At 41.3% G+C, this 26903-nt stretch overlaps 1 protein-coding gene across 1 annotated transcript in view; it reads right to left on the bottom strand.

Moving 5' to 3' along the window:
• Positions 1-26556, bottom strand: part of LOC311119328 (zinc finger E-box-binding homeobox 2-like) — a gene marked incomplete at its 3' end in the record, with an annotated part of 67916 nt that extends 41360 nt beyond the window's left edge. The window contains exons 1-2 of the mRNA XM_084194048.1: positions 26499-26556; positions 26211-26363 (exon numbers count right to left, since the gene is read on the bottom strand). Of these exons, the coding sequence (XP_084050174.1) occupies positions 26211-26283 (73 nt within the window). The 5' untranslated portion in view covers positions 26284-26363; positions 26499-26556. The remainder of the gene's footprint in view (positions 1-26210; positions 26364-26498) is intronic.
• Positions 26557-26903: the final 347 nt, after the last annotated feature.

Here is a 26903-nt window from a genome sequence, read left to right as displayed (position 1 = left end):
TCAAATTGATTTGGGTAATGAATGCCTGCACCTTGAAATATAATAGCCACTTATAGTAATTACCTTCACAATTATCAAGGTCACCTAACAAATCAATGGCAGACATTTTGAGGACCCTAGCTGACACACATTTACTGTGACATGATGCTATCTTCGAATCTTTATATATTTTAAGTGATACGTGGGCTTTAAAAAAAAAAAATACATTGGTTTGTTTTCTAGTGTATGACAGAACTATGGGTTGTGTATGTTGTACCAATTCACTTAAAATAATCTGAATTGTTTTAATTGGGGAAATTATTGAACTATGAGAGAAACACATAAAATGAGTTTCTGTTCTATTTTTTCCTTTATTTTTTTGAAACTGTCCTTCACTCTGTTTCCTTCACCCAAGCCCTTGATGCATGTCAACGTGTCAGCCAAATTTGGATGACAACAGCGACACAAGTGAACTGTCACTCAGAGCACTTCAGCTTGCCCACTCCAAGATATCCAAATCTGTTTGTATCAAATCAAACATATTCATATCAAATTGTGTACATGCTTGAAGAACACTGCCCCGTTTTAGAATACAGAATATATATTTTAAAAAACAGTCAAACAGCTGAGTCTGACATCTCTTTTATGACACGTTCAGGCTCGGAATTCAGATTTCAGCGCAAGGGCAACACTCCATACTTCGGATTCAAAATGTCAATATGAAACATAAACCAACTTTTACTAATAAGTAACTTTTTACAGACTAGAATTCATAACTAGCTTGTTAGGAAAACCACACAACTAGCCAAGTGAGCTAGGCAATGGTTTTCCCCATGCAGTGCTAGAGTAGAGTACTATTAAACCAACTATCTTTTTAAGGATCATTTGACCATCAAACAATGTTGGAGTGGGTTTCCTTTCACACACATAGCCCAGTAATAAACGCTTGGCCTTTGTCTCACATACTCTCGGCTAGAAGGATGACCTCAGCTTCAAAACAATAAAGGCCCTGTAATGCACTCTCCAGAGGCCTGCTGCACTAACTTTGTTTCACTTCAACGCAATTTCTGAGAAAAAAAAGGAAATACGTTGGACCTTATCAACTCTTTCTGCTCTATCCCAAAGTATGTAAAATCTGACATTAGGGCATACTAGTTAGAGAGACGCTACAACATACTGGGACTATAATATGAGTGTGATGAGTTTCAGTGTGTGGGGGAGATCGAGAGAGAGAGAGATCAACATAGAGAGAGGGAGAGCGTGACTGCGCATTTGGTGTGTGGTGGTATAGTGGTATTGGGGGGGGGGGGGGGGGGGGGGGGGGGGGGGGGCGGTGAAGCAGGGGGGCACCCTGAACAGCTAAGAGGATCAAATATCTAAGCAAAACAAAGGCTGTGTCACAGGGGCGTTCAAGTCACAAGCTCTCTCACTCCTACAACAACAGACCCCCCCCCCCAAACGTCTAGTCCCGTTGCCCCGACAGCGCTGGTCACAAAGAGACCCCAGATAATACAAAGAACAAAACAGCGGACAGATGTAGGTATTGTTATGCAGAGTATCTTCCTCTTCCCCCAGGGCTGACCATTTCCACTAAACGTCAACCGTGAAAAACTGCAATCTCTGCAATCTATACCACTAAAAAGAACAACAAAATACCAAGCGTTTCCTTTTTGACTTGGGCCAGTTTAGCAGTAGATCAAGCTGACCAACTTTCTATTTCTGCACTTGCTAAATGCTTCTTTTTGGCTTGGCCTTACTATAGGCTGATGGAGTCTCGACTAGGACAATACGGCTTGGTTCCCCCCCACCCACCTCTCTCTTCATGGTCATCTCATAGGATCTGACCCGTGTCTGAAGTGGCCCAAGATGAAGCTGTGTATTATTACAGCTGGGAGCCCAGCGAGACTCAGTGAGACTCAGGGATAGGATGAGCCCTGATTGATTAAGACCAGATGGGCGTCGTCCACCGTCCACACATTGCAAACAACAGAAATAGAAAGGCCTACATTCTGAAGTAACACTCACATTGGAGGATTTGATTTGATTGTGCTCCTCTTTAGTAGTCAGACCTGGACAAACATTGTCTTCACTCTCATCCTACTCCCTAAGACCTTTGATCCATCTTTAACACTAAGGGAATATTACTTACAGTCTATCTTGGGATAAAAAGTTTAAAAATAGTGTCCAAACAAAAGGTTGGCTTTAAACCTAAGGTCCCTTATGGTCTTACTGTAGATAGGTTGAACCTGCTAGGTTTCAACCTGACCTGACTGTTGTGGGTCTGTAAGTAAAGCTCTCTTAAATTAGACATGACTCTATCTAATTGTTGAATGTCATGTGGTCCAAACCACAGTGTAAATCCTACCCCAGTCTAGACAGAATTCTTGACAGTCCTACACTAATGTCTGTCGCAGTCAGATGGGGTAAATGCAGAACAGCAAGGTAATTTGACATTAGGCACTTCTCCCAGGCAATAATATAATGTGGCAGCAGAAGCAGCTTTTTAAATAAATCAATTAAGTTTTAAAAAGGTGTTCCTGGCTGGCCAGGATGAGGAGAATTATTATTCTGGAGGATTGAAGGGGGTGGGTGGGCGGATTCTCTGGAAGCAGAGCAGACCTCTGTCTTTCAGTGCCAGTGGTCTCCCAGCCCTCACACAGCATGAAGGTTTATTTCCTGCTCACACTGTGGCCTTAAACTGCTACCTTCTCGTTATAAATCTTCTCAGGTTTCACCTCCAAGTGTCTGTGCTCCTGATCTCTGACTGGCGTTACTAGCAGCTATGTATGACTCCGTGCCTGGAGGGCACTGATGAACTGAAGCCTTCTGCCCTTGCTCTGTCATACCCTGTTTAAGATGAGCTATCCCTTTTCAAAGGGCTGCTGCGATTGGTTCGGAGGGGGGCTTTGGGATTGAGGTGCCAGGGTAGAGGCTTCTGACTCTGGGGAGAGTAAATGGGAGAAAGTGGATTCAAAACAGTTGGGTTCTTTTTATAAAATCCTCCGCCTTCGTTACATATGAGGTAAAACTAACTACTGCTGGATTTCAATCGGTTACAACATGTAGCCTTCCCTATCAAAGAGGTAGACAGTTCACCAGGAAAAAGGTGCTTCTACACCTAACATAGGCTATAACTGTTGTCTTGGGGCTTGGTTCTTACAAACACCTTAGCAAGCAATCACATTGTCTTAAAGGTTTCCCTGTTTGATCTACTCATAAACAGGAATCTTTTTTTCAAAGATAGTCTACTACTTCAGTGAGCGTAGGCAAGGTGTGTTGTACTCAGCAAAATAGCCATTGCTTCTTGAGCCTCTCAACCACTTGTCTGTCCCCACCTCCCTCCCGCAGTCCTTGCAACCATCAACCAAAAGGGGAACAGGCTAAACACATAACTCTTATTTATGCCGTTCAATTCAGCCTCAGCAATTCCGCAATTCATTTTCATGATCAATTACAAAACCTGAAGGCATCTGTAATGCATTTTGTCTGACAGCACACACACACACACGCACACAACTACACTGACTAGCTGTTCATAGTGTTTGCCTAGTGTTCCTGCAGGAATACACTCAACTGCTTAATTTTCTTTTATGCCATTTGTTTTGTGTTTTCCCCAGAGAGCTTGAGAGACACCTAGATGTTTGGTAATTACTTCCGGATTTCTGTTTGGTAGAGTCTAGTGAGTTTTGAGAGACACCTAAATGTTTGGTAATTACTGCAGAATTTCAGTTTGGTTGAGACTGGTGAGTTTTGAGAGACTGCTCAGGAAGTAGTCAAAATGTTTTGGAATGAGAATGAGGTGAAAGCAAGGAAAGGAATAGAACGTGCGGGGGAGCCAGGTACCAAGCTCCTAAGACTTGACCTTCTACATTAATAACATACTTTTAATGTAAATATATATATTGGCCAATGTCAGCATTATTCAGTGCCTTATTTGAGATATTCAAATAAGCGAAATGTGTTTTTCAACATTACTTCTCATAACATGTTAGATTTTATGAATCATTACGTGGTTCTCTAGGGAATATTCTGCATTCAGAAAGGCTGGTCTGAACAGTTTCTTTCTCATGGACAGGAAAATTCATTTCAATATATTTATCTTCATGAATACATTTTTGTAGTGGAAAAATAATACAAAATAACAAAAGTGTGTTGGGGGATGAATAACCCAGATGCATGATGGTAGTTGGAAGCTCCACAAAACATTAGAAAGGGAAATTGCACTCAGCAGGAAGAAAAATCATTGCGTTACCCCAGGTGAAAAATATTGTTGCTTTGCTTAAAAGTGCATGCAAGGCAAAGGCAAGCTACATTATTAGAATGTTTAAATATTAATTATTCTGCTGGGTAGTAAAGATGATCGAGTCACATTGTCAACTACTTTATTTTTCTTCTAAAAGCCAAAGGAACTCTTTGCCATGAAACGTGATCATGTATTGTTTCACCATCTTGGCAAACAAACAAATGTCTTTACGGTTTTGTGGTTTTACTGTTTTTACAGATTTTGAGTTCTCTTAGGACTAACGGTACTTGCTTTTAATTTCTTCATTTTTATGTATCTATAAATGTCTCAATGCTTTTAGCAGGATTACTGCATAATGTATATAGGAGAATTTGTGCAATCATATATTTGGCACAATGGCTTTCGAACTTCTTTCAGGTGTTTCACACAAATGACTCTATACAGAATCTGACATCTTAATTTAAAAGAACTCGGAAGGCAAATTAGAATTGATCTTAGTTGTCAATACTTACAGGTACCAGTCAATACCTACGTCAGATACATTCATATTCCCTTACAACATAGTTTTGAAATGACTTCAGAGTAATTAATCTGAATAGTGCCACTCCTTTTTCCTTTTCTAAGGACATTAGTATAAAAGGCTTTCTGCTATCTTTTGTCACAAAGGCAATACAAATAGACTCAGATACATAGGGTTTGCCCAACAAAGCCCAGTATTATTTCTGAGGATCTTGTCTGGCTCTCAGGTAAATCAGAGAAAGCTGCTAGTTTCCCCTCTATATGTCAGAGAGAGATTCAAAGCCGCTGGCTTAAAGATAGGTATTAAGAGTGTAAGATCTAAAACACTTTGGGAGCCTTCAGAATAAAATGGATAAAGACACAGAGGGCTGAGGGCTGAGACTTGAGGGACAGAAAGAGAGGGGGGAATAGAGAGAGAGAGGGGTGGGGGGGGGAGCTAGAGAAAGACAGAGAAAGCGAGAGAAGAGGCCCCGGCTTCAGCTCTCTGAGACTCCTCGCTCCTTGCTGTCACTCATGGCTGCCCTGCCAGTATTCCCCACCTGAGACAGATTGCGATGCATGTTCGAGTCACTCATGCACAAGAAGCAATACACAAGTTCGGTGTAAAGCCACTTTAAAAGCTCATCAGGCGCATACTTTGCTTGTAGGAAATACCTTATTCATGACGGAGGGAGCTGTAGCCTAGGTAATTACTTGAATCAAGGTGGCCTCGGAAATGTTTAAATCTACAAGGACGTGCAGGAGCATGAATAATGCAAAATAATTTGCATCTAAATTTTTTAAGTGTGCTTTATTCAAAAACTAAAATGCGGCTTCGATTAAAGTTTGATGAGTGAAAGCTGAGAGCTCCGTGCATGCTGAGAAAAGCTCCTTATTTGTAGAAATTATTTAGAATGGTGATAAAGGGACAGGGAGAGGAGAAGAAATGGGGGAGAGAACAAGACCAGAAGAAGAAACTGCCAATAAATAATAATTAAGGTAGAAGAGCATTAGTGTGTCAGAGAGGGTATATTGTATTGCGAGAGGGATATTGCAATACGCTGCCTTGTAAGAAAAGTTATTCAGACAAGATGTTTGTAACCACATACAGTACATAGAATCACACAAAGGAGAATGCAGTATGTAGATGTGTAATGCTCTTTCACACAATCATTCATTTTTCTTAAAGATGGCATTGTGAGACCTATTTGTTTTCTATGTGGATGCATGTCATGTTCAAATATCTAGCGGTGTATATTCCCTAAAATCATGTTTCTTTAAAAAATCATGCACGCTTTCATTGCATGAAATGAAGTTCACAAAAGTTGACAGTTAACCTTCTGTTTGTTTCACAAAGTACAGTTACAACATGAACCATTTCACAGTGCTTACCTGCTTCTTGATGAACGCACACCACAGCAAATTGGACAGCACCGAGAAAAAAAGAAGAAAAAAACATTGATTAATTTAGGGTCATAGGTCATGTTATTGAGACAAAAATAATGAACACTTTCCTTTAGAAATAAGGAATAAATGATGCTACACAATATTGTATTGACTACTGTGATACAGAAAGGCACACAACAAGAGATAGTCATTGTAGGTTATGTAGTAAGGTCATGATAGGTGATGACACCATACAGGTCTAAATAGACATTGTACATTTAGCTCATTCCTTACAATGACCTCTTAGCTTTGTCAAATGAGCATGGCACTTGGAAGAGCAAGTGTGAGTTATGTTTGATATTATTCCTTAATAGTAAGTGTGAATTATTTTGGATATCATTCCTTAATAGTAAGTGTGAGTAATTGTTTTTGTCAAAGACACTATTTCATGTATTATAGTCATTTGTTGTCCTATAGATTGATTTAATGGGTAAATGCAGAAAATCCCATCTCTTCATAACTCCTTCTGGTTCACTATACTGTAAGTAACATGTTCATTATTGCTGTCTGGTACTCCTGCTCAATTTGCATTTAACCTAGATTTAGTGTCAAACAGGAGTCTCTGTTTACAGCCTCGTTTCATCCAAACGTCCTCAATTGTCCATCTGGCTTGGCAGTCACTATTGAATATACTGAGACTGAAAAAGGAGACCAGGGCCTTATTTCTGATCTTAGGTCCCAGTGTGATTCTTACACTAAATATTATCTTAAAAGAAACAACCTGAACTGAGGCAATATTCTCCCCTCCATCCATCCACACACCCACCCAACCCACACACACACAAATCAGCACACACATCCCTCCTTTTGTTAAACAAACCATATATCACCAACTTTTTTTCCTTCCTGCCTGCATTGCATTGGCCAGCCAGACTAAAGAAGGGGGACTATTTTTAACGTGGGCAGTCCAGAAACAAAGGCCTCTCCTGAGGCAGACCCCCTGCCTAGTGGGTCACCTAGCTCTCTGCGACGCTGCTTCTTTTCCCACGCTAACCTCAGGACTCATTTGCATTGCGCTGGCTGTTGGGGCGATTATGTTCAGGTGAGCTGGTTTGTATGGGGCCGGAGCCATAAGATACGACAGGCAGAGGGGCTTGGGGGCCTGGGGCCTGCCGCCTACCCCTGATCCTGTCCTTAATTGCGACTGACTGGCACCAGACACAATCACCCTCTTGATTCAGCAAATTGTCCTCAGAGTAGCTTGTGGTGACCGCGACCTGCGCAAATCATCTCACAGCAGCTGGCTGAGGTAAACAAGGAGTAATCTCAATTCAACCAGGACAAAAGAGAGGGTTATATATATATATATATATATATATATATATATATATATATATATATATATATATATTAATACTCTATCACTACAGGTCCTCCTTTATGTAAGGACAGTTCTTGAGAAAGGATAGCACCAAAAGATCCCAGCTCAGTGAATCCAACTGTATTTGTCATATTGCAATATAAGTAGTGATGCTGATGCCTATACAAATATCAGAATTAGTTGAAAACCAAACCAAATCTAATACAACTACATTTGAGATGTTACATACTAGATGTGACACGGGGAAAGGTCCTAAAGCCGCCTGTGTGTGTGTATAGTGTACGTGTATTTCTCAAACATAATTGTCAGCATCTGGGCCTGTCCCTCCCAGTCTCACAGAGAGCCAACAACGTCAGACAGGACAGGGTTCTGTGTTCACAGAGGAGTGTAATTATCATGTTTCCGAAAGGGAGGATGGAGGATGTAATCTCAGGCCTCTGATTAAAGGGGAAATAATAGAAGTGAGCAAGTGAAGGCTCCCTTACAAGTGTGCTTCCAGGGAGACACCTTTCACAACCATAACACTTCCACTGACCACTGACCAAGGAGATTACACTTACCAAGAAGGAAGGTTAGTTAGCATTTAGCCAGAGGTGGAAGTTGGACTCACACTGTAAATAAATATGGCATCCAACTGATAATAGATTACAAATACAAGGTACTACAATGGGCACTTCAATGGGATCCTTTGAATATGCTGTAGTGGTATCTTGTGTATTGGCAATGCTAAATATATGATATCGTAGTTACCTTGTATTATCAGGAGAAAATGGAATGTAAAAGGGAGTGCAGCTTTGCTTCCAACAAGAAAAAAACTGGATAACTGTCAACATTGCCCCTGCAAGGTTTTCAATCTGTCAGTGTGTCAAGCTACCTTCATTTCCCTCTCGTCCCAGAGAAGTGACCATTTGAACCCACCCTGAGAAACTGCTCCAACACATTTCAGATGCAACATCTCCTGTGACAGAATTCATTTTTTTAGACTCCCTTTATTCACTCAGTCCAAGAAAAAAATCAGCATGAAGAATCGAGCACACTACATTTGTTCCCAGAACATCGGCCTATCAGTCATGCCGTTTTATCAATGGTATATTTCAAATTAAGTTGAATTTCAAGATGTTATACCGTCCCTACCCACTTTCGAACAACTGCTATGCTCAATCTTCCCCCACAAGTATATCATTTTCTACCGTTTGTCAGTTTCGTGTCCTTTTCCCTAGATTAACCTGCGATTGTGATCTGTTTTCACTCCTTCAGAGAGGTTGGCATTGTGGGGAAAGTGATGTTTATCACTGGAAGATGTGCTAACACAGAGCATGACCAACAATGAGATGGGAAATACAAAAAGCCAAAGTGTAAGAAATGACAAATAACATCCCAAGAATTGTTGGGGGATGTTCCTCTTCCTCACTTTCTTTCTTTTTTCTTAACAGCTTTTCTTGTTTCACTTTGCTTCAGTTTAGTGGCTTCTATAGTGACATGTATGCTGCCTGTCTCTGATTGGATGAAAAGAGAAAACAACAACAAAAGCAGCCATTTCACCGGTATGCATTACCATGGCTACATCACATGATAACTCTACAGACAGAAGGTTGACTGGAATGGAAGCTGAATCTTCAGAGCCAAATCGTCCATTTTAGTAGCATGGATGATCAAATAGCACTAATAAAGATCCCTAATGATGAAACAGAAGAGAACGTTTCTTGGAGGCCTCATTTGGTAAATAAATGAGCTGAAAGAACTGTGCAAAAGTAAAAAATGGTCTTTCAAGCTCTTCTAAACACGCCTGGGCTGGGTTACGCATCACTGAGACTATAATCTTCACTCAATCTCAGAAAATTACCCCCCTCCTCCTTCTTCCTTCTCCTTCCATCCAAAAAACCTTATCAGCAGATACTCCCCTTCACTTTATTTCATTTATGAATTACAAGAAAGATGCTATTATATATTATTAATTTTGGTGCTGTTCTTTGGCTCTGGCTTCGTTCGGCGGTGAGCTGCGGATGTCGGAGCGGTGTAATTATGTTCTAGCCGGGCAGCCATCCGTTTCCTTTCAAAAATTTACAGGATTCTTAATCACGTTGCTCATTTGGGTGCACAGTAGCGAGGATGGCGCAACACAAACAGGGCACGTCTGTTTACACAGAAACACCTGCTTAGCATTGATAGCAGATGTCAGTCAGTGAACAGAACAAAAAAAAGGAGGAAAATGGAATTAAAAAGGCAAGCATCACCAACTTCTTATTTACTTTACTGCGAAATGAACTACTATAATGGTGGATAGAGCGAGAGGAGAGAGGAGAGAGCGCATTACAAACGCCAAGAAAACTAGGACTCATAATTATGCATCAGTTTTTTTTTCTCTCTCTCTCATTATTTTTTATTTTTCCTCTGGTTTTCTCCCACCTGCATGGAATGAGAGCAGGCAAGCCAGCATCCTAGACATGATGAGATTTGGAGCCTGTTTTTCGCCGCTCTTTTCCAGTTAAGAAAACATCTATGGCCTTATATTTCTCTCCGTTTGCATCAGTCTTTACTGCATTATTAATTTGCATTATAGTGGGTTGGGTAATTAAATCTCTCCTAGCTGGGATGCTGTTTGTTCATTTGTATTTAAATTTAATGTGAATATTTTTGTGATGAAAATGCAGAATGCTGTTAATCGACTTTCCTCACCTTATAAATGGATGACTATGGGCGAGCAAGCTTTGAAAATACTTTCTTGTTCTTGCCAGTCTTACTAAATGGCTTCTTCTTAAGAATAATAGTCATAAGTCAACAACTGCATTGACAAACATATTTCGCCGGATGTATGTGCTCGGCCAGGGATATTGGATCCCACGGTGACCTGGCTTCCCCCCACCCTATAGTAAAATATCAACAACAAAATGGCCACTGAGGACCTTTGTGACACACTGAGAGACACAGACACAAAGATACAAATAGCGGAGACACTGTGCCTTTAAAGCCCATCTGGCCTGGAGACGTAATAAAATTGACGTATTGATTCCTTTGAATTTACGAATGCCTGTTTCATAAACTCCATTTCCAAAGCCTAGCCCTCTTTAGAGCGCTGTCATTTTCCCCCCAAATGGATCAATTATGTGCCCACGTAATCCCGTTACCTGTGAAATCCACGCATACTTCTCCCATTTGCGGCGGTTCCCAGGCGGACAGACTCACATTAAGCGCACATAAACAAACTAGAGGTTTTCCCTGATATTAGGGATTGTTTTCTCACTGTATCTTTTGCACTGAAGAAGAGTTACTCCCTTAGGGTTTAGGGGAATAGGAGAAAGAAGCCCTCTCCCTCTTCTCTTTACATATGAGTAAGGGAGGCATACCCACCTTAATAGATCCCATTCAACATTCCCTCCCCGCGTACCCTGTCTTGCCGCCCGCCTAGAAAAAACTGAATACAATAATAATGTCTCATCTTTATCTGCTCACAACAAGTTAATACTACTCTATGACACAGCAAATAAAACATCCAATAAACTGACAGGGATATTTTTTTCTCAATCACACCATACAATTTCCTCAATATGTGCCAATATACCCTCTAAACATTTAACATCAATCTCTTTATTACTTTGTTTTGAACACTGTATGAAAAATGACTATACTGTATTCCTTTGCATCCATTTTCACCACCGCTCTGTCCCGGATCAAAAACAGAAACATCCGAGGTTGTAAAACATTGAACCTACATTACCCGGTGTCAAGACAGATATGGGATGACCTGTACCAAGGCAAGGTAGCTAGGCATAATATGTCAGGATAAGCCCACTCCCTCCCACCCCATCTCCAGCCACTACAAATCTGTGTTGCTATCTTAAATTCTTGAAGTTGAAAAAAAAAGAAGCAGAAAAAAATGTGTCCTGAATCTTATTTGCCACACTCCAGCGGGCAACAAGCGGCTCAGTTACACTACACTTGCACTGAACAATCTGTCTGGTGAAGGTTCACAAAATTCTGAAATATCTTGCCAGATACTGCCTGACCTGTTCAGCAGAGTGACTCTGAAAATAATAAAATAAAATAATAATGAAGGGATATTCTGTGAAGAAGAGTGAGGAGGACGGAAGGAGGGAGAGGAGGGAGGTGGTGCAGCACATATGAAAGGAAGCACTTTCTGCCTTTCTTGCTCGGAAGCTCACTGCTCTCTCCTCACAATCAGCCGTGCACACCCCAGCCATTGTGCGCAAAGGGCTTTAAAGATAAATGGCTGCATGTTAACCACATTTGACATGCTGTACAGTAGCAGCCACCTTGGGTCTCAGGATGCAGTCAAACAAAAAATACAACAAACAATCCCAGCAAGGATGTCAAACATGAGGAAAAGCACAACAATTTGTCACATAGCTGTAAAAGTTGGGGAGCTTTATGGCTCGCTGAGTGCACCGGAGGATGGAGAGTGAAGGGAGGGAGGTGTGTGTTGTGAGGGCTAGAGATTGATGTGCTAGGGATCTAAAGGCACATACTTAGCCACACCTGAGTAAATGTTGCCAATATCCCAAACAGAAAAACTTGTGTCATATCACAAAACAATATCTAAAACACCACAATCAAAAAGTGATATTGTGGGGGACATCATGTTACATTTTATATCCCTCTCGTGTCAGTGCTGATGTCACAAGGTCAGTCAAGTGTTGAACACTTAGTTAATAAACAGACAACATATTCATAAGTACAGGCCATCAGTAGCTAGCCTGTAGTCTGCTCCTTCTACAGATTTCTCTGGAAAATCTGACTGAGGTCGTAACTGAGGCAAAGAACCTGACCGTAGAGTTCTGGAACCAAACCGAGTGGTTCTGGAACCTGACCGTAGAGTTCTGGAACCAAACCAAGTGGTTCTGGAATCTGACCAAAGAGTTCCATCCCAATGTGCAGTGCTGCTAAGAAACTGTTGGATGGAACCGGACAATGGAGAGAACTCATTGTTTTTACAACTGGACAAGTCTTCCATTATCCTAATGACACACACACATTACCTTATTCCTTGGCACTGCTTATGCTTTTCTGATGGATTTATCTGGGAAAAACACTTAAAAGACCTTTCAAATGCCACATGTTCCTATCTCTGGTGTTTATTTTATCAGTAGCAGCCGAGAGGAATTGCCAAAGTGATGCTAACGAAGACTGAATTCGAAATAGGTTCAATGTTTTGCAAACAGTTTCACCTGCATGCTGGGAACAGAGAAGAGCAGACAGGAGGAGGATGGCAATCTCAGTTTGCACAGTCTCCGCAGTGCTGCTCCTTTTATAAATTACCTCATCAGTGACTGAAATTAACACCGATTCTTGCAGGCAATTTCTCAATTTCCAATGCTAATTACGTTTTTCTCTTTACTTTTACATTCTGTACCACCTGTTTAGGGGGGGAAGACATCTTAGGCAACGCAGCCGCATTTAATCACAATTTTAATTAACCACAGTGTAGATGTGAAAAAGAAGCAATTATAATGCAGATGAATGATGATTTTCCCACATTAAATTGTTTTGTTTCTTCGTTGTGTTGATTGCATAAATACAGGCGGTGAACAATTTTTATCTACTGTAATTTTGTAATTGTTTTGCGACAAAAAAACATTTGGATAGACAGACTGAGTTCATCTGTTTACAGATTGTTTAATTTTGTTTAACCCTGTAATTGCCGCCAATACGTGTTTGAGGTAAAACTTAATTTTGATAGCAGAAGCTAGGTACCCCTGCTTCTGATGTACTTACACAGTATCATGCCCAACACCTAATGTTTGTACACATTGTGGCATCTCTGTACACTCATCCTCTCAAGAAGAAAAAAAAAGAAAAACTTAACTACATCTTTACCTCCATCGACCTTATCCAACTATTTAACTAAATGAAAGTCACTCTCCCCCTTCACTCCCCTTTTACAATTGAGCAGACAGTTGCAAATGAAAGCACAGATGGGTACTACAAGAATGGACTCATAATCTTTACTGGCTCATGAAAATATCATTGGGTTTGAAGAAGACTGGTGTCTTAGAGGACTTTTACAGGCTGTGTTCTCAGGAACTTGCTTTTATATTAATGTCACAAGCACTGCCACAATAAATACTAAAATACATCAACATAGCAAATTCCCCTAAAATGGTATTGTTTCTTTTGCTAAAAGCATTTGTTGGCTAACAAACTCAACTGATATAGAGATGTACCTATAAGGCGGATGTGTTTGGCACAGAGGTGAATTAGATTGACCTGACTCAGATACACACACTGTCATGGCTTTAATGGTGGAACCAACTGACCCATTAGAGACCAGAGGACTGTCCACATTACTGTCCACATTTGATGAGGAGACGAGATATATGGCATGGCTGATGGCTTGGGGCCTACAGGCCTTTCACCCTGACCTGGCTAGCATGGTCTGCTACCGGACATCTTTTCCCCCTTCCCCTGTCTACCTTCCCCCAGCTGGCTGCCTGCCTCCCCCTCCCCTTCACTAATCTCACTGCAAACAGCTTTCAGTTTGAGCAGAGACCATAAAGAGGAGGAGAGAGGGGAGGGGAGGCATCGGAGTCCTGCAGCCACAGGCAGTGCAGTGAAGCTTCTCTATGAACAAAACTTCAGTATGAAATAGGGGGGTACAGTATGTGCATGCAACTATAATTCGTTGCTTTTGTATGGGTTTTGAAAACCGGTTTGCGTGAGAGTTTGAGCACAGTGTGTAATTCCAAAAAACAACAACAAAATCCGTAATACTGGTCATGAAAATAACCCATATACACTATGCAGCAAACACAGAACTTTTGAGCATACATCAACACCAAAAAATATAATATTTATGAGTCTCTCCTCTTCTGACTTTCCAAGAGCACCTCAATAGATTCACAGCAAAATTTGGTATATATATAATCATATCTTTGGAGAAAAGAGGCAACCCTTTCTGAATATTAGTGGTGATGGATAGGAGTAAACAGAGCATAAAATCCTGAGGAACTGTGACAAGGCCCATATGCACGCAGACAATACCAGGCCGGCATCTCCATGCCTTTGTTCCCAGCTTAACAAAACTCTGCCGTCACACCACTTTGACTCAATGCTGCCTGTCGAACGGCCATCAACCCGTCAGGCCCTGCCTGTCACATGCAAAGCTCACAGAGAGAGAGGGGGAGTGAGAGAGAGCGAGAGAGAGGGGAGAGATGGAGAGAGAGAGCAAGAAAGAGAGATTGAAAAAAATATATGTGAGAAAGTGTCATACTTCTCCCAGGCTCTACGGCTGTTAAAGGGGCAAATACATTTTAAGCATGTGTGCGTAGGAAAGATAAAAAAGAGAGCAAAGATGAATACAGGAAACAATGATAGTCACCCAGATCTCTGACTTCCCCTTTAATAAGAATATATGTTAAGAGGCTCTCAACTCTTGCTCCTTAGGGGATTTGAAACATTTTACAGCAGAATTTTCGTCCTGCTATGTGACGTCGCAGAGACAGAATTGGAGCAGCGAAGAATCACTAAAAGTTTCATCAAACAAATCCTTATCTCGATTTCTCTAAGGGGTATAAAGGAGAGGAATTCAAGAAGATAACAGTACATGTCCTGCTGCAGCCCACTCCTATGTAACTCAATTGCATTTGTTCTCTCTCTCTCTCTCTCTCTCTTTCTCTCTCCCTCTCTCTCTCTCTCTCTCTCTCTCTCTCTCTCTCTCTCTCTCTCTCTCTCTCTCTCTCTCTCTCTCTCTTTCTCTCTCTCTCTCTCTCTCTCTCTCTCTGTGTGGGTGTGTGTGTATGTGTGTTTGCACGTGCACATGCACGTGCGTCTGTGCATGCATGCGTGTGAGTGTCCAACTTTTTCTGATGCACAGAGTAACTCTGAAAGCCTGACGCTCAATATCCACCATTGCACTCACTCACTGAGTGGTTTTAATCCTCATCAATATCATCCATTGCACTAAACCAATTTTTCCAAGTCAGTATTCCAGCCAAACAACAAATGCTTGTCCTCATATCCATCCCCCCAAAACCCAATAAAAGACAACACTAAAGGTGGCCATTACCACAGAGATTCGGAAGCAGAGAAAAATGGAAGAAAAAGCTAGAGAAAAAAGGCCTACTCATCCCTTCATCCGCCTAACTTTGTGCCCATTACCCCTGTGACCTAGCTCGCTCAGGGCCCTTTTCTCTCGCTCCTCTCCTCCACCCTGGCCAGCCAGGGAGAGATTTGTCTCACCATCCCGCCCTGCCACTGTCAGTTCGCTGTCTCTTTCCCCGGTCCCTACCCTGGCTGTCAGGTTCTGGCCTGCCAATTTCAACTTGAAGCTTGACTGAGCTGATTTGATGCAAATACCTCAGGGGAGAATCCTGAAACTGATGAACAGTTATGTCAAGTCGATTTTGCACCGTTGGGAAAAGGTAACCTCTGCGTCGGAGGAAGAAAAAAACACAACAAGGTTAAGAGAGAGAGAGAGAGAGAGAGAGAGAGAGAGAGAGAGAGAGAGAGAGAGAGAGAGAGAGAGAGAGCGAGAGAGCGAGAGAGAGCGAGAGAGAGAGAGAGAGAGAGAGAGAGAGAGAGAGAGAGAGAGAGAGAGAGAGAGAGAGAGAGAGAGAGAGAGAGAGGCTTTTGGTGCACATGTAATAGCGCCCAGCGCTGCGTCCCCTCGTTGCCTTTTACCGCTCCTCAGAAATGGTAACTGTCAGTAGAAGTACTAATTGCAGATGTGCCAAGCTGCCATTATAATAAAATCAGAGGCAGTGTGGACATTAAAAATGGCTGCCTCATTTGCGAGACTGCTGAAAAGGTAGGCATAACTGAATATTTCATGACTTTAATTACTAAGGAATATTCCTTTCCGGCAGTATGGAACGAGTGTTGCTGTAACTAATTATGAAAAGTAATAACATTAGAGATCCTGTGATTGCCAGTTTATAAGGTAGCCTACTCGGCACGTTGAGATGCTAGAATATCCCAGACCCATACAATATTAGAATACATACAGGGAAATGACTGTGTGGGAAAACACACTCTCATGTTCTCTATCTCTCTCTCTCTCTCTCTCTCTCTCTCTCTCTCTCTCTCTCTCTCTCTCTCTCTCTCTACCTTTCTCTCACTCTCTCTCTCCCTCTACCTCACCACCTCTCTACATGTCCCTGCCATTTGAATGAAAACAGACAGAATATTGACAGACTTTCTCCTCCTACACATTTTCTTAACAAAGCACTGATGCAACCAGGTACCTGGACCGTGAAGTGCAATTTTATTAATCCTTTAATTCACAAGACTAAGTACCTGTGTGGCTCTAACCTAACTGTCGCGCTGCCAGCCATATATTTACATTACTTCATCATCCTGACTCCCTTTGATGTCAGTGGCTCAGTTCGATACGACTCTGCCTGTACATTATTAAACTATGCTGCTGCCAATGGCGCATCCCAGGCATAATGTACGACCACTGATATGGCCGTGGAGAGAAGGAAAGTACAGGGTCTGCTTTGATGGGCATGCTAATTCTAATACCCCTAAGTAGTAAGAATAACAAAGTGATGGAGAATTTATCTCAGGAATGTTGGAGCAAGACGCTGGAGTGATAAGAGTGAATCTTCCCTTGGGTAGGAAAGCAGGGAGTAGCCCGTAATTACTGATGGCTGGGGTCTAGCCTGGCCTCACAGAGTGTAAACAGTCAGTGATAGAGCAGGTAGAGGCTAGGGTAGTCTAGGCACCGAGTCAGCCCAGGCCTTTTCTTAGCCACAACTAGTCCCAGCCTCAGCCCCAACCCCAGCCCCAGCCCCAACCCTAACCTTAGCCCTCTACCCCTGCCCAAACCCTCTACCCCTAACCCATCCCCAGCCCCAACCCCAGCCCCAGCCCCAACCCTAACCTTAGCCCTCTACCCCTGCCCAAACCCTCTACCCCTAACCCAGCCCCAACCCTAGTCCCAACCCTAACCTTAGCCCTCTACCCATACCCCAGCATTATACCCTAGCCCTCAACCCCAGCCCTTTTCCCCTGCCCCTGCCTCCACCCCATGGCTCTGGTCCTGTGTGTCAGAAAGGCTGAGGACAGGCCTGTCGGTGTGATTATCCTCCAGCTACCTGAGGAGGTGTTTGTTTGACATTGGTGTTTGACAGCGGCGGGACGCAGGCCGTTCAGCGGGGGCTCCATCGCCAGTCAGAACCTATTAACACGAGAATTCACCTCTGAGTTTTTACAAGGCCAGACTGGTTCACACACTATCTTTACACATGTCCTTACTACCGATGACATTTAAAGGGGAGGTGTGTGCTTTCTTTTTTCTTTCTCTCCTTGGCTCACTTTTACCAAAGGTTAAATGTATGTTTGAATAACAAGGGGAAATGTAATTTCATACAATTTCCTCTATTGCTGCAACATTCGGTTAAGAGCTCATTTGATCAAACGATAAGATGAAAGCGTTTAAAGTGACAAAAATTGAGTGCTACAAATGACTGAATCTGCACAGCAATCAACTGCAATTGTATAGAAATAACAGTGGCACAGTTTACTTGCATAATATTCAACGCTGACCCAGTACGTCCTTAATCAAGACAGACATGACCTTCTCCATTTTCAACCAGGCAAAGGTAGGAAAGGAGAAAATCTCTCTAGGTGACTTGGCTTCTACATGATTCAAACACATGAAAGGAAATGACCTGGAATGAGGCAACATGTTCTATTAGGTCTTATTAAGGGTAATAGTATAACAGTGTAAAATGCATTGACTCATATGTGAAAAAGTCTTACATTTCCAAATGTCATGATACCTTAATCTAACAATCTCTTATTGATTGTCCCATGTGTCCATGACCTTGCCAGAAGTGCTCTTTCACCCGACAATCAAACATACATCAAAGAGTGTGTGTGTGTGTGTTCGTGTGCGTGTTCATTTGTGTGCGTGCGTGCGTGCATGTGTCTGGTTAGACAGAGAAATACAGTGCCATTCATACCCTACCAACCCCATCAAAAGCCATCTAATGAGATAAAGGGCCTTTTATTTTCCTCACAACTAGTGTTGCTACCTTCCTTTTTAGCTTTTTAGTAGACTCCTCCCCATCCCCGACAGCATTATAAAGTGCTATACTCTTAGTTATTACCACTAGCACACCAATATTTCTATAGGCCATAATACAGTCATTATTGAACTTGCGGAATACATGCTGTTTAGGCTATGGGGGATGTGGAGCAGCCACAAATGTCATGCATGTGGACTCTATACTTACTCACTCATGAGGAAAATACAGATGCATATTGTAAGAGGAAAATCAGCAATTCTAATCACCTTGAAGGATGGGAGATTTACATTGTGATTTACATTGTATTTTTCTTGAAGCACAGACGGTGTATTGCTAGAACTGTCAGCCTACGAGTTCCTGTGTATTATGCCGACTGTAAGTCACATGCAATATATCATAATGAAATATTCTAGAAGTGTCATTTTGAAGATTATATGTACAAAATAGAGGGCCTTTAAACTTGCCATTTGTTTCATTAAGAAATCTAAATGTTACTTCACACCTACTATGCAACCTGTCGTGAGTCATACCAAGTGTACCTTGCAAATAGGAAAGTTGACACGTGGAACATTTTGAAAATCAAACGCAAGCCATTGTAAACAACTAGATGTGTGCAAACAGCGGGATGGGAACCGAATGGATGGGCTGAATAAAGACTTTGCATTTTCACTTGAGAAAATGTCAAATGAGGCATGATATTTTTCTAAAATGTATTTTTCTCACCCAATGCATAAAACATTGTGGGCTTAGGATAAGAAAGTACACATATAAATGAAAAGTCCAAATGCATGCAATTATTTGCCAGTCCACTGAAGTTTCAATTTCAGTGTTTGCCTTGTGTCCGTATCACACACAGAAAAAAAGAAAAAGAGCCAACGAACGAAAGAAGAGAAAGAAAGAAAGAAAGAAAGAAAGAAAGAAAGAAAGAAAGACATTCGACTGAATATGTTCCAACTTCACTTGTGTGTGAGTTCCGTGACATAGTTCAGGCGTACATCACCTTACAGGGGAGTGGATATGAACTGTCAAATCACAAGAGGACGGTGACAGAGACAGGCTTAGAGGACGAGTCACGGCGGAACAGCGCCGCAAACACCTTTAATTCTGTCACTTCTCCTCCATCATTCAATCTTTCACACCCGTGAGTCGCTAAAGTCCTCACACACACACACAACCTGAACTACTGACAACACACACAAAACCAAATATAGCATGATATGATCCAGCACAGGACAAAGAATTAGAGGTGGATAAAGTGAACCGGGTCTCAAAACAAGTCAAACTTAAGACTTAAGCCTCATCAAAACATTATCGCTTTGTCTATTCAAATGTCTATTCGCTTTAAGCATTATGAATATTGAGACATTAAATCAACATATTAAGCCAAGGGGCTTGAGGACTGCCTTCTCATTGGTTATGATTCATGCATTTTGTTAGTCACTGATGACGCAAGAAACTCAGCAGTACTACTTACATTCTGTGGTCCTCAGCAGTAGCACAGAAGACATGGACAGCAGAACAGCAGCTAGAGCTGAAGCTATTGCAGAGCGAAGGAATTTCAGCTATAATGATGGGTTGGGTATTCTATAAAGCCAAGCGAGTCCCCTATCCAAGTCCCCTATCTGGCAGCTTTTCCACAAGCAATACAGAGCAGAACATGGAACAGGCTGTCCTGACTTTGGAGTCACATTCAACTCTTTACTTTGGAAAACTGAAATAAGAAGAAGTCATCGGAAGGGAGAGAGGGAAAGTTTTCAACAGAGATGAGAAAATGTTCCATTCATGAGAAGAGCAGAAATCTGAACTGGCCAAGTAAAGAGTGTGTTCACAAAGAGTTAACCACTTTCCCTGGCATCGAAGCATGGGTTAATATCACGCCTGCCTAGTAAAGCATTATCCCTGCACCTCTCGGAACAAAAGACTCCTTTTGCAAACAGACTCCTACTTTCCCCCAGTGTCCAAAGGTGTTTGCTGAAGTAAATCTGTCTAAATCCCGGCCAGTTTGGGAAGGGGGGAAGGTGTACTGATAATCCTTTTTTTTCTTAACAAAAAGTTCTGGTTGAAAAGGGAAAAAAAAGAATCTGGAATTCATATCACATGATGCATTTAAAGTTGTAGGCTGAAGCATCCCCCCTTTTCTTAGCTTGGCAATGGATTTGCATACATGATTCTTTAGTCTGATTGAGAGAGAGAAGAAATAGATCTCACTACACAATAAAGATATCTTGCCAACCAACTTAAGAAAAGAGTGGAGGCATGCGGTTAATCTTTAGTTCAGATTTCTAGGGGGGGGGGGGGGGGGGGATCTAATCTTAAAGTAGAGAGAGTACTGAGCTATATAGTAAAAATAAACAAAAATGGCAACACTGTTTGAATGGATTTTTATTTTCATCTCATAACACAACTACTAAACTTTTCCCAGTAAACCCAGCACAGTGTATCAACTAACATGATACTTTGAAAGATCACAATGCATCAACTACAGAAATAGTCTCTCCTATTGACCTCTGACACACCTGTTCTTCTAGTGACATACAAACACACATCCACAAGGAATCCCTACAATATCATGTGAGAATGCAATTTGACAAATAACAGTCTTATGAAGACATAAGCACTGCGTCGCTCCCCATTTCTTTTTTCAAAATGGAAGAAAAAAACACACACAAAAAAAGCCATTGTGTCTAAACACACCTGCTCCTACTAGTATAGACTTCTTAAGTTAGAATCTGATCCGTCTCAGACACATTTACTATTTTTTTTGTGAGAGTGAGTGTCCATGAATAGTACAGGCATGCCATCTCGTAACACTATCTGACTGTCAGGAGGGCCAGGCCTACCCCGGTAGAGTAGGAGCTATATTAGGCTAGTAACCAGGGGACGCCCAACAAACAGCCACAAACACCTACGTTATTTTGCTCACCACCCACCCTTCTGCCTTTTTTTGCTTCTTCTTTTTTTTTGCTTTTGCTCCCCTCTCTTGCTCTCCTTTTTCCCCTTTTCATCTCGGCCTTTCTGATGCTGAATGCAAATGTAGCCTGCTGGCGGTGAAAGGGCTGAATTGTGATTAAGAAGAAGAAGAGCTCCTTTCTTTGTTCTCCCCTCGGGGGATGTTTACTGGGAGAGACACGGCGGATCAGATATGAAAGACATTCAGGTCAGCATTGATGTGAGCGAAAGTGAAATCATACCTAAGGCATTCCAAAGACCGTGGTGTCAGGGGTTCAGCAAACGGTGCCTGTGTGTTCTCCCCGTTAGGCGAAAATATCTTCACAAGCCAGAGAGGGAGAAAAAAAAATAGAACCCAAAACAAAAAAATATAATGGGAAAGAATTTTAAGAAAAAACGGACTAAATGTTTTGGGATAAAGTTAGGTATCGTTGTCCGACTGTGGAGATGGTGATTAGTGTTCCGTCAGATTCATAATCATCCGATACTGGCTTGAATCTGGTTTGTCACAGCAAACACAAAATGGGTTTGTGGCTGAATGTGATATTAAGGAGGTAATACAAACATCTATGTAGTTTTGAATGGACTAAAACATTTACTAAGTCGAAAGTCACCACACAGGAAATGGAATGCATATGGGTTTTTTAATTATTCTGGAAGTTCTGAAATCGAACAGGTAGAGAGATCCCGTGTGTTCAGTGGTGTACGTCCGATTATAGTACTCTGAGCAGATGGATATATTTAGCTTATGATGAACCCTGTTTGATAAAAAATGAAAAACACCAAACTACAGTGATGCATCAACCAAACTGTATCTGCTTGAAAAGGGTGAAAAGGGCAACAAAGGTCTCGCATTACAACATGCCAGAAATCAGGATCAGGATGTTGTTTTGGAACAGTGCACAAAAACACACATCCTCAACATGCTGTATCTATCATTACCAGATACCATCAGTCTATGAGTCTAAAGTAAACAATCTAATAATATCTCATCATATGAAATAGCTTTTCTAAAAACCCTGTTTTCTGTGAGTCTGTCTGGACACCACATGCCTCACCACTGTCAATGCTGCCATGCGAACAGTGCAGCCCCCTGCCGAAGGGAGATTATTTCTTGCTGGCTCGTAATATCTGCAGTAATTATTTCACTTGCTTAAACAAAATAATCATTTTCTAAACACTGATGCACCACGGCAACATCACCCTTTCCATTTTTGAGCGAGTGAAAAAGCCATCAGAAAAGGTGACTAGCTTTGGCTGCTTAGACAATTGCACCCTTGTGGGAATGGCAGCATGAATGGTACAGTGGACGCCCCAGCACTATTGACGTTATAAACATGTAAATGAAACACATTACGACTGACAATCAATTGTCCGTGAGCGCTAGCGAACCTGCCCTCCTTTTCCCTGTGACAGCAACAAAATAGTGCCTACCTTGGGAAGAGGAGGAATTTGTGAAAAGGGGAAAAAAAAAAAAAGGGGGGGGGGGGGTGAGGAAAGGGAAGGGGAGATTCTCTTCGACCGGGGAGCAAATGCACCTTAAAAGCAAATGAATAATAGAGATGGACAAAATGTTTAGACTGGAAGGAATCTGCCATTGTTTGGGCTGAAAGCAGGGCTGAGGCTAAAGAATTAGTAGGACTCCTTTATATCTATAGCGTGAATGCACACAGGCTTTTATAGTCACATTCACAGCATTGTATTAAACTATTGGAGCCAGAGAGAGAGAGACAGAGAGAGAAGCTGGACAGCTTCTTCTTTTTTTATACCTTCAATTATGTAATCAATATATTCTGGAGCATGGGAACATCTATGGAGAGGCTTTCTGTTGATTGAAAATGTACAGGTCTTTGTATTGTATTACAGGAAATATCAGAAAAACAGACCTTTGGGAAAACAGAATTGCTACCTTTACATTTTAAACTTCTCCTGAAAAAGTGGGATCATTTTATGTACCACCTCATAAAATGGCACACCCAATACAGGCAAAAACACATAACACACACAACTCCAACATTACTCCAGAGTTGAACGTAAACAAAATAGATGCGCGAGAGATACTGATCAGTACCACTGTATGTCCACTGTATGTCATTCCCATAGTGCATTTCTCTTTACATTTACATTTTACATATTTACCCATACCGAGAGAGCAATAAAAGTGTGGAAACTGAAAGTGTGCCATTCAAAAGTACTCATTTTTAACAGCATTGGTTGATTAATCAAGTTACAAGGGAAAAGGTTTGTGGAGCACTTTGCCAGCTGTACTTACAAACACACAGCGAGGTAGACCCCCACAGCTGGGTCTGACTTGCAACACCTGGGTAGGCAGGCAGAGAGAAAACTGCAACAAACTGCAGGGTTGCCAATATCAAGTTGCACCGAACTGTGAGAGTGACTTTACACTCTTTAGCTTTGGATGTGATAGGTATATATAGTATCATATGTGGGCCTATAGAATCACACGCCAAAGGTGTGTTATCAACAAACAGTGAAGCCAAATACACCATGCATGGCTAGAAAAACATTATTACCTACTATAATGTGACCAAATAACCTAATCTGAATAATTTAACCTGGAATTCCAGAATCTCACGCTAAGGTCAGAATACTGGCTTTAGAATTATCTATAAATATGAATCAAAATGTTGAAATCCTACTCAAAAATATTCTATAACTACAGATAAATGTCTTCTGGAAAACATGACAAGCTGTCATGCATAAAATCATTTATTTTTCTACCCAATATCCTAAATAAATCATTTATATCATCAATCTATCAATATTAAAAATATTTCAATTGATGGTCAATAAAAAAAAAAAAAATGTTTTATCTTGTTTACTGCATTCAAGTAATCTCAGTATATAGGCTATCGGCCTGATAAGGATCATCATTTATATAGTGGTGTTATCTATGGGCCAGACACACAAGCTCAGCTCCTATGACATCTCTCCATGCATCCAGGGGAGAAAATAAAATCCACTCTGTCTGAATAGCTCAACCACAACATTCCCAAAGGGAGAGAGCTATTGAAGGCATCTCATGAAGAGAAAATGTAAATAGGGGGACAACTCCGTGATCATGATGGCATATTCAAAAAATATGATAGAATAAAGTATGTCGAATTTCTACTTGCTCAGTCAGCCTATAATATGTGCACACTGCACACCACATTGGCACTGAGGGGGAAGCTACTAAAATAACATGCTAATTATTTTGCATTGATAGTGTGTGAAGTTGCTTCCTGCTTGCTGCTGTTGCATGGAGGGAATTTGAAGGGATTTTTGTTTCTGACAAATGCAAATATCAATCATCAGGTGTGTGTTTGTCAGAAATAACTTACTTGAATGGAGTGTTTAAAGTAATCCAAACTTTTGTTTACTAGAACAGGTCGGAACTGATGCTCAGAGGCAAGAAAAGAGGCCAGAACATTCTTAATCTCCTAAAAAATACAGTGAAAAGGAGAACCTACTTTCACTCCTATCTTCTGTTATTCAGAACAACAACAAGCTTGAAGCTACACTTGTAAGCATCAATGACTCTCCTTGTATTGATTGTACGAAATCAATACACAACATTTAATAAGGAAACGAGCCACATAAAGGGAGACATTTCACAAGTATACGCAAAATGTATGCGCATTTGATAAGGCCACTTTGTACAACAACATTCCCGTGTAAGAAAAGATCTCGGGACACAGACATGTGGTGATGCTGGATTTACTTGTGCACCGGGTGTATTGTAGTCTACAGGCTACAAAGGGGAAAGGGACAAACGTATATTCCCTACGAAAATCCCTCCACGACATGGCTCAATAACTCTAGCATGTAACACAGTTCGGTGGGTGGACAAACATTTGACAATAGATTGACAAACGTATCCTTCACCGCTATTTGCTCCACACAAACATTTCATATTGCTAATAATAAAATAAATGACACGAGACACACCACCGGTCAATATCACCATCTTAGCGCACATGCCATCTTATTTGTTTATAATAAATTAGTAAACTAAGCTATTGCAGCCTGTTCACAGCGACTTGTCCACTCATGTTCTGTTTCATTTTCTTGTCAGTTGCCAACGGTGTGGGACGCTAATCATTCCCTACTAAAATGGGACTATGCTTCGAGAGAAAGTAGATCACACGTAACAAATCATTTGGGTACAACGCGAGAACTAAACATACCAATAACGTTTAGACATATAAAAATGAATTACATCAATGTCATAAAATACTCAGAAGTGTGAGAGTCTAAGCAAAGTGCACCATAAGGAACAAACACTTGCTGAAAAAAATGCTCAAACAACTAAATCTACAGGTACGTCAACTACAGAACAGCAAATAAAATCAGTCCTCATCTAACGGGTTTGTCCCATTGGGAAATAAGGGACTTCGCGACTGAACCGTTATATGGGCAGGGCAACTTTCTGAAATTCCTCCCACTGCTACTCAGTCTTTTCGCTCAACGATAAACACTCAACTTATTACAACTTCCGTCAAAGCGTCTCTGTAAAAATTACGAAATGAGCAAAGATGTTGTGCTCCTTATTTCACAATGAAATGATAGACAGTACAGTACTACAATACGGGCACATTACGCATTCTTTCCCAGTTAGAAGTGTCCCTTTATTTCCTATGAGACGAGAGCAGAACAGAACACGCATTTGCCAATTCGCAGCCAGCCCCTCTGAACTACAGTCACAGTGACAACATTACAGCTTTAGATCCAAAACAAACATATTTCGCAAATGACAGTTTGTTATTTTCATGTGTTTTCTTACCGTTTTTCCTTCTTGGATTGGCTTGTTTTCGCCTCTTACACCTGGGGCCATCCGCCATGATCTCGTGCTTCATTGATAAGAGTGGATCAGATGGCAGCTCGCATGGACTCGACTCCTTGAATCAGCAGCAGCAGCAGCACGCAGGCTCAATATCTAACAACCAAACACAGGCAGCAACAATGTGGGTACACTGGACTGACTGGGAGAACCCGTTTAAATATCAGGCGCCAAATACAACTGCAAATAATAGAAAACCCAACTAATATACAAAAAAAAATCATTTCATACCTATGCTAATGTGCGATAAGGGGCTCGATCAATGTATTGTTGATCTGTATAATGCCAGTGATCGGGATGATGGTAAGTGGAAGGAACATTGACGACGGGGAAGGAGAGGAGGCAGAGAAAGGGGGAGACAGGGAGTTACACCTTCAATATGAGGCATAATTCACAAGGACTGGCCGTGCTGGGTTAAGCATGCGTTTTACATTGTGTTAATTCAAATAAGAAAAGTTTTACCATTGCTCCTTTTCTTACGTTTGTGCTGTTTTCATGTTATGTTCTGCTTTGATATATTAAAAAAATACCTCGTATATTGCAAACAGTAGGCCTACATTGATTTCTCTGGGTTTATGTTTTTTTAACCTACATTGTTAATTGAGAGTAACCTATATTGATTATGACACAGGCATT

This window comes from Coregonus lavaretus, assembly GCF_964263955.1.
Source record: "Coregonus lavaretus genome assembly, contig: HAP1_SCAFFOLD_654, whole genome shotgun sequence".
Taxonomy (NCBI): domain Eukaryota; kingdom Metazoa; phylum Chordata; class Actinopteri; order Salmoniformes; family Salmonidae; genus Coregonus; species Coregonus lavaretus.
This window is presented reverse-complemented; position numbering and strand designations above follow the sequence as displayed.